The sequence below is a fragment of the Hyperolius riggenbachi genome, chromosome 2, assembly GCF_040937935.1.
Source record: "Hyperolius riggenbachi isolate aHypRig1 chromosome 2, aHypRig1.pri, whole genome shotgun sequence".
NCBI classification, from domain to species: Eukaryota; Metazoa; Chordata; class Amphibia; order Anura; family Hyperoliidae; genus Hyperolius; species Hyperolius riggenbachi.
Window position 1 is genome coordinate 303,034,950 of NC_090647.1, and position 12,331 is coordinate 303,047,280.

The following is a 12,331-nucleotide window of genomic DNA, read 5'->3' on the forward strand; positions in this document are numbered from 1 at the left end:
GTAGCCCCCTTGGCCCCACCTATATTTATAGATTCAGCATGGTGATGAAGAAGAATTAAGTTCCTGGGTTATGCCAGACTTTTATTACTATTTGTATTTCCATACATTTATCTTGCATACTGTTCCAGCAACAGTCAGAGAAACCTTGAAATAAGTGTTTTGGCTGCAGTTATGGTACATTCTTTAGAGAGCATGGAGATAACTGAAGAAATTGTGTTGAGTCCATGTTTTAGCATTCCGAGATCCATCATGTTTTGTTTCAATCTCATTTTTTTTCTAAAAAGAGTCTGAATGTTGGGCTAATTCTTTATTCTGAATTACTATCTACAGTAATATTTACAAGTTTAAAGTAAAATTCCTCTTTTGTTGAGAAAAAAAAAATATCCTCTAGGTTCCCTTTATTCCATGTCTTTAACTCACACTTGTGTAAATAGACTTGCATAAACTACTGTACTGTAACCTGTAGTGCTTTATTAACAGGAAATGCTACATGAGTATGGGTGCATACTCACATCCAGTTTTGATTGGCCAATGTTACCACTAACTTTTAGTATGAAAGCTTACCTGCACAATCTATTCATCGTGTTCAAAATGTGTTGGCTCGTGTGCTACACAGAAGAGGTAACATTGGCCAATGGTCAATCATTGGCCCATCAAAATTGGACGTGTGTATGCACACTTACTCTGTCTATAATCTATAATTACTTGATCAGTCCAAATTGTGCAGAATTACAAAACAAATGTGTATTTACTTCTTCTAGATGTGTCTAATCTTTACAGGCACAGGCTGCCAAACACGGGCTGCCATCATTAATGAGGTTCTATTGATCCATTGTGATATTTTGGAGTTTGGCTGGACTTAGAGGTCCAGCCATACTTCTTCCAGGCCTAGCATATTTTTTTGCCATTGCCTGGTCTCTGCAGCACCAGTACTGAGGCTATGCAACTGCCAGGGAAGAAGGTGTTGGTAGCTGTTGTTTAATTTCATGTAACTATGTAATCACTCAGGGGCTCAATAGAACAACATTTCTGAAAGCAGCTTGTGCTGCAAAAGTAGTAAAGCCACTTTTGACTTTTTTTTTGTAAGAGTTAAATATTTTCTTTACATCGCTGCCTCTTTTTGTCCCAACAGCTTGTCCTCCTGGTTTTTACAAAATGTCCAGCGGTCTGCAAGCTTGTGTTCCTTGTCCTCAACGTAGCTTCACAAACCTAGAGGCATCCACTGTGTGTACCTGTGAAAAGAACTTTTACAGGTCTCCTTTGGACTCTCCATCCACTTCATGTACACGTGAGTAGTCTTATGTTTGTTTATCTAATTACAGTAGATTTCTGAATTAAATTGTTGTTAATGAATACTAGTAATTATTAATATATCCAGTCGATTTTGGTCAAATACTCCCTCCATTTGAATATGCCACAATGCAACGCATTTACCCGTGCATAATCCTGCTCCATCAGGCAAATATCAGAGCAACTGGGAGGCAAATAAACAGCTGGCTAAGGTAATATTATAGCTGTCTAATGGTATACTCTATCTCTATCAGTATATATATATATATATATATATATATATATATATATACTGTATCTCTGTATAAATATATATATATATACAAACTTGTTCTATGATTCCCAGTTGCTCCGATATTTGCCTGATGATACAGAATCACGCCTGCGAAGTGGGTTGCATTGTGCATTGCCATGAATTATAACATGTTAGTGAATATACTCTTTCATGAAGTCTAAAAGTCTTAAGTGGGCTTGGATGAAAACTCACAAGACAGAGAAAACTGTCATGAATACCTCAATTCAGATCCCAGCCTCTCAGGTCTATGATGGCTGATGGTGTGAATGGGATCCCATCTCCTGTCTCTCCACATAAGCAACATGTAATGGAATGGGACTCAGTAGTGTTACCCTTAAAACTATTTATTCCATTAAAAACATATACACTTTACACTCAACTTTTAAAATGGTATGCCCAATCAAGGTACATACAAAAAAGCATGTGAGCATTAGAAGACTGGCTGTCTCCCTCAAATAAGATAACTGTATCATCTCCTCCCATCTTGAGGTTCAATACATGACCCAGATGCTCTCTTGCAGCTCTGAAGCAATACCCAACCAGTTTCATCCTCCATGGATAAGACAAGACAAATAACATTTATATCGCGCTTTTCTCCTGGTGGACTCAAAGCGCCAGAGTTGCAGCCACTAGGACGCGCTCTACAGGCAGTAGCAGTGTTAGGGAGACTTGCCTAAGGTCTCCTCCTGAATACATACTGGCTTACTGAACAGGCAGAGCCGAGCTTCAAACCCTGGTCTCCTGTGTCAGAGGCAGAGCCCTTAAACATTACACCATCCAGTCAAGGGTTCTTCTACAAACTCTGGGATTTCAATATTTCAATTAAGTGATTCATGACAGTCTGCTCTGTCAGAATTTCTGGTGAGTTTGCACCAGCGTGGGGTACAGTGACGATGTGTGCTGACCACTGGATCAAAGACAGAGAGAAGATACAATGTTTTAATTCACGCACCAGACAGTATTGCATTAATACCCCTTCATGTACTAACTAGTTATGTATGTAAACATTTTTCCATTGTTTCAGTTATATTCCAGGATACTTTTGCTTAAATTAACATAAACATTTGTACTACTTACTCAAAAACTTTTTGTTATTTTGTGCTCATGCAGTAATTTTAGCTTTATACTTTTAAATGCCTTAATATTACTCAACCGCAGAATGAAAACTTAAAGCATCTTTTAAAAACATCACGGGAATCACTATTGTGAAAGAAAACTTTTTTCAAATACTGTATATTAGGCTACGCATTGTCACTAGTATTAGAAGCACTTTAGTTCTTCTCACAACTCTCTCTTTCTCTCTCTTCTTCTCGCTTTCTTTCTTTCTTTCTTTCTTTCTTTCTTTCTTTCTTTCTTTCTTTCTTTCTTTCTTTCTTTCTTTCTTTCTTTCTTTCTCTCTCTCTCTCTCTCTCCCTCCCCAGCCTCTCTCTCTCTCCATCTCCATCTCTCTCTCTTTCTCTCTCCTCTTTCTTTCTCTCTCCTCTCTTTCTTTCTTCCTATTAGTTCAGAACTTTGCAAATGCACACTCAATAGACAGAGTCATTTCTTGCGCAATGGGGGTTCCTATCAACTTCTCACAGCATGCAAGAGAGTTGGAAGAAGACTAAGCTTATTGGAGATGTAACAGGTAGCCAGAAGTGTAGTAATATAACTAGTATAGCCAGGGAGATGTGTAAAACACCACTCTTGACTGGCTGCTCCTTGTGTTACAGCACTTCTGGCTATCTAACATCACTTGCTTCCTGGGCTCCTGCTGCCTTTGCTGGGAGGGGGAGACCCACTGATAATTGGGGATGCCTTTTTGAGCTTTGTGAGTCAAGACTATAAAAACACATTGCTAGAAACATTAACCCCTTTTCACCACCTGTAGTAATTTCTAACAGCAAGGTAGTTATTAGAGCATAATTTGAGGAGATAGTAGCTACCCACCGTGTGCAGGAAATGGTTCAGCTTGTCACTTTCTGTAGCTGGAAAAACTCAGAATTGACAGAATGATTTTAAAGAGGCACTAAAGTAACAGATAGCAAAATGCAGTAAATTATTCCCGATAATTTGTGCTTAAAATCAGGCATTCATCATAATGGCTCATCTGTCACCCCATTGACCAAAAATTCATACTGATGTTCTCCCCCTCCTGGTTTGAGTTTGGTTAAGTTATGTAGGTTACTAGAGAAACATTGTGACACTGAATACTTGTACATTAGTAAATGTGTGTCTGATGGTGCCTAACCTTAACCCCTCCCTCCCAAATGCTTCACACTAAGCCCCCCCCCCACTCCCACACTGACACGTAACACTAAAGACCCTGCCAATACCTAACCCTGTCTGCCATTGTCCTGTTGACAAGGGGTCACCACATTTGCAAACTATGACTACAAATAGCTTTTGCACCCGCTATTTGTAGGCCCAATTTATGTAGGAGGCCCAGCTCTACTATGTTATCAGGGGCATTTTTCAACAAGACGTTTCTCAATATCCTTGATAGATATTTAAAACACAGGACTGTCTATGTTGTGTTACTCTTTGGAATACAAGTAAATGCATTGTTGTTATTATTTTTAATATTAACATTTTAGTTATGTTATCAATGTGTTTTTGCCAACTGTCATTTTATAAATATTTTACTTTTGCACAAGGCCTCTTTTATAATAAATAATAAACGATTGGAAAGCAAAACAAAATTTTTTCAATGTGTAGTATGAAACAAAATGTAAAATATAATTATTATTCTAACGTCTTCAGTAGCACTGTACCATGTACAAAAACATACAATAATGGGGAGTATAGATACTGTACATGAGCTGTTCAATATACTATATAATGAGGACAATGAGTGATTGAAGTACAAATACTGTTCTGTTTCGAATTCCCGCTTTATGTGTGAGGCATACTCCAGAAGACCCAGTCTGTATAGCAGTATAACTCCACACTGAATTAGAAACTTCCACAGGCAGTTTACTCGATGAAATAATGACTCCAAGTATAATCTGTAGTATCTTTACTTGCGTTGAAAGCATACAAAGATGTTTTTTAGAGCTTATTCATAGGTAAAAATATGATGCGACTACAAGCACAGCAGGATCTCCTCACTAGCTGAACTCAACTGTTGCAGAAACATCTAGACAAGGCTGTTGAGCAGGGAGTTACAGTTGGGAAATGCTAAATAACTAAATCTTGCAGGGGGACTGGAATATACTAATACAAAGAATATAAATAATGTTAAATAACATTAAAGGAGGCTGTTGTGACAGCACAAATACATACAATTGATGTGTAGTTTAAAAAACATCTAAACTGATGGATGATCATTTGATAAAATTCACAAAACAGTAAGAAAAAATAAAAATGGAGAGGTCCCTGCTCCTGTGAGCTTACAATCTAGAGGGTAGTGGAATGGAGGCACTGGTGGAGTAGTCAAAGGGGTTAATAGATGAGACAGTGAGCTTTAAATTCCAGCTATAGCAAATTATAGGCTTGTTTGAACAGGTGTGTCTTGAGGGTACATTTGAACATTTCCTGGCTTGTAGCAAGACGGAAAGGCTGGGAAATAGAGCGTTCCAAAAGAAAGGTAACACTCGTAAGAAGTACTGACTGCGATAGCGAGAGGAGGTGACCAAGCTGGATGAGAAGAGGATCTCTTCTCATCCAGAGACGATATATAAAGATTAATAAGAAAATGTGTGGAGGCGATAGCCTATGTAGAGCTTTGAATAATAGTGTAAGGAGTGTGAAATGGATCCTTTGGGTAATTGGTATCCAATGGAGGGATTGGCAAAGAGGAATAGAAGGAGAGGTGGATGAGATGAGCAGCAGAGTTTAGTAGGGACTGGACAGGCCCCAGTCTGTTTTTTTTTTTAGGCCACAGAGTAGGGTGTTACAGTAATCAAACAATATAATACAGGAGCACTAAATCCAGAACTATGTACGCAAAAACATTTTTGAATGGTGCAATGATTAGTCTGCAAACCTGAGTCATTTATAATTTTCTTTGAATTCTCTCCTCAGGCCCTCCTTCAGCTCCAAGAGACCTAATTTATATCATGAAACAGACAACCCTAGTTTTAGAATGGAATCCACCACTGGACACAGGAGGCAGAGAGGATCTCACCTACAACATTTTTTGTGACAGATGCACTATTGCTTTTCAGCAATGTGAGCCATGTGGAAGCAGCATTGGTTATGTCCCACAACAGATTGGATTAGCCGAACGGTCAGTTACATTGGTGAACTTGTTATCTCATATGAACTACACTATCCGAGTGGAGTCTGTGAATGGAGTCTCTGATTTTAGTATGTATGCAAAGCAGTTTGCTGAAATTAACATCTCGACCAGTAATGCAGGTACCGTAAATATTTTGCTGTAAATTAAGTATGTTCTTCACTTTGTAAATGTATGTTTGGAAAGTATTGCATCAAATGCAAAGGCATACAGTATCTACAGATTGTGGCATGCCATTGCCATATCAAAATTTCCCTTTGCTTTATGCACAGCTGAGCAAAGAGGACCTTACTCTACCCTTCACATGGCTACATTTAGTCACTTATTGTTTGCAGAGATGCATAGTACTCCCTCCACATATGCACAGATTACTACCCATACAGAAGATGTGTCAGAGAGCAGCTTTTCTGAATATACTTTGGAAATTCTAGTATCTATGTACTACAGGTTCAGTGATCATTAGAGTTTAGCGAAACTTGCAACTTTTTGCTTCACACTGCAAAATTGAAGTCAATTTCAAAGCTCCCAAACATGCTGTCATAAATTTGCTACATATGTCAAGTTCCCTGGTGGAAAATAGTCAAAATAAAACTGAATAGACCATGTAGTTTTTAAGAACATTTATGTTAGAGTTCAAGTGAGCAAACACATTTTAAACTGGAGCAGCGTCTCATTAAAAACATTTTTTTGGCTCACTGTGAAGCCCCCCCAAACATGATATTATCACCAAATTTGATATGTATATGGGAATAAATCCGCAGGGGGTCAGAGAAAAATGGCGCATAGTGACGATGTTTAAAAATGGTGCCACATTGAAAACATAGCCTTAAAGTTATTTCGCAATATCAATGTTTAATTATGGCGCACAGACGAAAAAATAATTGAACGGTTAAATTGTGAAGCAGCACATCACTAATTATCATTTTACTGTCTTTAACGTTAATTAACCCACCGTAAGGACGGTTTCTTCGGAAGCTGGCTCATTCACTGACACAATTTCCTCGTATGTGGTGGCTTCTCAAGTTTCAATATAAGCAGCAGGAGGGAAGAGAGAGGAGTGGACGCCGGGTGGAGAGCGGACACGTTAGCCCTGCCACCTCTGCTGTCTAGGAAGAGCAGATCCTGGGATGAGGATGGTTGGCACAGCGCGGGGATGATGCTGGCAGGAGGAGAGTGCAGCAGCAGGAGCTGGAATGCCAAGCAGGCAGCAGTGTGCTGGGTCACCCACACGGGATCGGCTGCCTGACCACTTCCAGCACCACTAGACAGCGGGCACTGCCAGCCAGCCAGCAGCCTGGAGCATCATGCACAGGGTAAGAAAGTACTTTCAGTGGCAGTGGCAGAGCCCTGGCATATATATTTGTAGCCTTTGTCATCTGGCTGATAACGTTTTATAGATAAACGTTAAATAATGTTTAATAACGTTTATAGCTTATTGTTAAATAATGATAAGCGGCAAAAAAAAAAACAGCGGCATGACTGTGCGCCATTTTTCATATGCGACATTTTTGACTGGACCCCATCCGCAGTCCCCTTAATGTTAAAGGGAGTTTCCAAATTCCACTGTGAGTAACCCCCTGGGCCCTGCCACCACACACGTAGTAGTTACCACCACCAGTAGTACTACCACCACGCTTCTGGGCACTAGATGTGTGGATGAACCCCTTGTAAAACAACCTTGAACAAGGGTGCTCTAGGAGGGGGAGGAGGGTTTAGAAGACTATCCCTGCAAAGTACTCAGCAATCTTATGGCTCATGTAGGTGGCCTCCAAATTTTTGGGAAACACCAGCCCACATGGGGAATGAATGGTAAGCAGCGCTCGGGTGGGCAACTTCATGTTGTCCATTTTTTTTATTGTTAATGTAAATCTGTACTATCACTGTAATGTTAAAAAGTTTCACCAAGTGACTTGGGTAAAAATAATTTATAGATTGGGAAAGCTAATGTGAAAAAAACCAATATGGTGCTGCAACAACTTTTAAACAACCTTTAAATCAATAGCTTTCAAAACTAGAAGAATTTTCCCCCAAACAATTGACATGGAAATTTGGTTATGATGGCATGTTTGGGGGCTTCAAAGGGAGCCAAAACAATGAAATGGTGAACTTCTCTGGTTTGAACGTTTGGTTTCCTACTTGAATAATAATTTTCTCAAAAATTACATGGTGTTTTCCAAAAATGTTTTTTGCCATGTTCACTGTATTAACTTTGACATATATAGCAAGTAAAGGCCTCTTAACTAACTTGAAAGAATGGCATCATAGACTTCAATGGAAAGCGAAAACCACATTTTCAAGGCATGTTTCTGCATTTCAGGTTTCAGTTTGGAAATCTGGACCCAAAAAACAAAATGTCAAAATGTCTACACTCTTCAGCAGTGATCAGTAATGTCACTTATTGCCATACTATTGAATCCAGTCTGTTGGGGATAGATGTTGCCATATCCAGCACAACCTCCCTGCAGGCTCTGCATTGATGGATATCCAATGATTTTCCCTACCTCACTTGAACTGAAACAAAAAATTAAGTTACACAATATCTGTGAAAGATAAATGATTTGCTTGTCTATCCACAATCGTTCACTCTGTATATATAGTAGATGTAATATATGCTGTCATATGGTCATTTAGCACAATGGCCATAGATTAATGATTCTATTTCTTTTGTAAGAGATTTATCTCTCAGTTTAAAGACAATTTAGTTAAGTTAATTTTAAGTTTAGTGAATTTTATCTCCTAGTTTTCTCCTAGGTGATATTAGCGCATTATAAAAAAAATTACTGTTAAAGTGGACCCAAATTAAAAATACAAGATTTCAGAAATAAAATCTATTTCCTAAATTATAATAATAAATAGCAGCCTTTTTTCAGCTGCATAATGACAAATATAAAATATTTTACATTTATTGGAGGAACCCCTCACTTCCTTTCAAATTGCCGGGATTTTTCCGGCAAACTGGTGGAGTAGATGGTGTCCGGCAATGGAGGAATTGCTAATGGCTGCCCCCAGTATAATCTTAGCTATGAAAAGAGAAGGGTGAAAAGCATGCACTGAAATGCTCATAGGTTTGAAGGAGTGTTTATTTATCTTTGTATGTGTCAGAGTGGTGCAACTAAATATTTTTAATTAAAAAAAATGTTTGGTTTGGGTCCGCTTTAAGCCTCCAGCAAGCAACAAAATACTCCGAATGGTTTTGACATTACAGTACTTTTTCACCTACTTTCTGGTACTTTTTCAGTTGCAGAGTACTGCAAAATTATTTTAAACAGAAAATGAAAATTATCTCTTAGGAGAAAACTTAGGAGAAAAAGTGAATTGGATCAGGCTCAAACTGTGTTGTTATCTCAGAAAGTCTCATTTTCAAGTCTGACTGGCACACTGTAAATAGCAAACAGGATAATATGCCTAGCTATATTCACAGGTACTGCACTACAAGAAAAAATAGGATTATATGTTGGTGTCTTGAATGGAGTGGTCTATATTTGCAGTATTGTATTGGTAAACTTCAGTTACATTTATGTTAAAGGGTGCAGACTGGAGCCCCTTGCCCACCTTCCTTTTCTATCGAGCTCCATACCTTCAGTTTCTATGTGGATCAACCGTATTAAGGATTAATGCTGTTTATTGCTTTTTGTGCTATGCATGTGCGTGAAAAAAAGTCAGTAGAAATTACTGCCATTTTCTCCTGTAAAAACATGGCAAACCTCCTTTGATCTGTGGGAGTGAGATCTTGACAGCAGCTATTACAGCCTTGTGTAGTCATCAGAAGTGAACCATTTAAAAAGCTAAATATTTCAAGCATATAACTATCACCCATATAGGTTTTCAAAAGCAATCACTGTATTTCTAAAACAAAAATCTTTTCTGTTTAAGAAGACAAAATAAACAATCAAGCAGATTTCCACATTAGTGAGCAATACCATTTTTTAAATTAATTCATAATTATGAATAGTAACAAAAACAGTTATTGAGGAGTACAGATGGTATGAGACAGGAGAATGCATATGAGTTCTTGCAGATGCTATTGTCATCATCATTTAAGCATTACAAGTGAGAAAAGATACTCTGAAATGTGAAACAGCGCAATTATTATTTTTACATGTTAAAGGACCAGTTTACACTGCTAGGCTTTAGATATGGCCAAAGGGTATAAATTATATATATTTTTTCCAAGTGCAGGAAGCTTTTTGACCAAGGGCTGAAGCCCACTGGGAATTACAGATTACAATTGCTGAACTGTTTTGGTAGGGATTTTTGCAGCGTTTGCAATTTCTAGCACTGTTGTTCTGGGTAGTAAAATCTCTGCAAAATCACTTTTGTACAGCGCTTAAAAAGTGATTTTGCAGTGATCCTATACTTTGCACAAACGCTCAAAAAATGCTGCAGGACCTGTGATTGTGATTTGAGGTGATCACTCCTGTGGGTTAATCTCTGTTGACTTTCATTAGCCTAACACTTTTGGATTCGCTGGTGATTCCGAAATGCAGCTGAAACAGCTCCTGTGGGCCCCAGGCTTAAGCAAAATAATAGCAAACTTATCTCCATGTAGTATATTTTAATATGCTTGTGACTGTCAATTTTTAAACCAAAAATTGCTAAAACCCATCTACCGTATGTCATTTTTTTTTTAGTTGTCTCTTACGTAACCTACCTAACACAAAAAAAGATCTCTATGCCCCAACTTATCTTTGGTTGCTCACCAAATACCCTAGAGGCTTCACTGATAACATGACATTTAGATTTCTGGCCAAAGCTCTGTCTGAAACAGTGTGCTATGATAATTATCATTATTATTATTATTATCATTACTGCATTATTATCAGCAGTAAAATCTCTCTCAGTCCCATCTAGGAAGATCTACCACTCAGTTCACCTTGCAACCTACTGCTGGGGGAGGAAGGTGTAGCTGTCACAGCCACTAACCATTTGGCATCCACTCTCATACATTTTACTGGTGGTAGGCGTGTTGGTTTCTGAGATACAGCATGGAGTTTGTGGGTAGGAGTGGGGCTGACCTTCCATTTTATCTGTCCCTTATTTTTCACTAAGGTCTTGTGATGAATAGCGGAAAAGCCGCCGCATGTTCTGACAGTAAGGCGGCTGATTCCGCGTCAGATGCGGCGGTTTGTCCGCGCCAGCATGCGTCTGGGTTGTCTGGAACTGGTGGTGCACATGGGAGGAATGGCATGGGGGCCGCCGCATGTTCTGACGGTAAGGCGTCGGATTCCCCGTCCAGTGCGGCGGTTTCCCTGCAGCAACATGTGTCTGGGCTGTCTGGACCTAGCAGTGCACACAGATGGAGAGCTACGCGCGCGCGCGCCGCAAGACAAGCTCTTTATACCAATAGGAGGAAGATCAGCTGATTAGGGCAGTCAGCTGATCCCTGATCAGTCTGTGATTGGTTGATGGGAGCTGGGTGGCGCTGTGGAGCGCTTTACTATATATATCTCCTGCTGTTCAGTTGCTGGTTGTCTGGCGTTGCGAATGCCTACGTGTTAGCACTCAGACCTTAGTTAGATCCTTCAGTGTGGTGGAACCAGGAGGCCCTGGGAATCCACACTTAGCCAGTTACTGTATATCATCTGTGTTATTCTAGCATAATTCCAGGGTGTTGAGATCACGGCCCTCACACCCCAGACTAGGAATACTGTATATCATCTGTGTTATTCTCTAGCATAGTTCCAGGGTGTTGAGATCACGGCCCTCACACCCCAGACTAGGAATACTGTATATCATCTGTGTTATTCTCTAGCATAGTTCCAGGGTGTTGAGATCACGGCCCTCACACCCCAGACTAGGAATACTGTATATCATCTGTGTTATTCTCTAGCATAGTTCCAAGGTGTTGAGATCACAGCCCTCAGTGCTCACACCCCAAACTAGGAATACTGTATATCATCTGTGTTATTCTCTAGCATAGTTCCAGGGTGTTGAGATCACGGACCTCACACCTCAGACTAGGCCTTGTTCTGATATCTGTTATGACCTGTAGCTTTCCTGACTATTCTTCTGATCTCTGATTTGGTACTTTGCATATCTGATACTCTGTTGCTTCTGGCTGTCACCCCCCGCAGGGTGTCCAGCCTTTCCGCAGGGGTCCCCTGCTCTACAGAGGGGACACTGCTCCTTTTCAGCCAAGGACTCCCCCTCCAGGTGTCCTTGACTGCAGTAGGGTCTTCTCTACTTATTGGACCACCTGCTACCCCGGTGGTCCAAAGGTTACTGTTGCACCAAAACACTTACACACTCAGGTGTCTAGAGGTTAGACATATTTGATTATTGGCAATTCTGCAGATCCCCAATAATCAGGTATATCTGTATTCTTGGGGATACTGCAGATCACCAAGAATCAGATTCTCTCTCTGATTGCTGACACCTATTGTTGCAGGTCTCTTTTGCATGGACAACTGAACTGATCACTTGTTAGGCAGCTCAGCCTCTAATTTGCAGCGACTGAACACCTTTTGGCTGCAATTTTATGAAACCGACTGACAGCCTTTGTAACCCAGCGTTTGACATGCGGTGTG

General features: G+C 39.8%; 1 protein-coding gene across 2 annotated transcripts in view; it reads left to right on the top strand.

Annotated features, from left to right (window-relative positions):
* The window catches only part of EPHA10 (EPH receptor A10), a 766,354-nt gene that overhangs the window by 388,073 nt on the left and 365,950 nt on the right, over window positions 1–12,331 (top strand). For both annotated transcript variants that reach the window (XM_068269039.1, XM_068269040.1), the window contains exons 4-5: window positions 1,133–1,288; window positions 5,591–5,926. In XM_068269039.1, coding sequence (XP_068125140.1) covers window positions 1,133–1,288; window positions 5,591–5,926 — 492 coding nt within the window. The remainder of the gene's footprint in view (window positions 1–1,132; window positions 1,289–5,590; window positions 5,927–12,331) is intronic.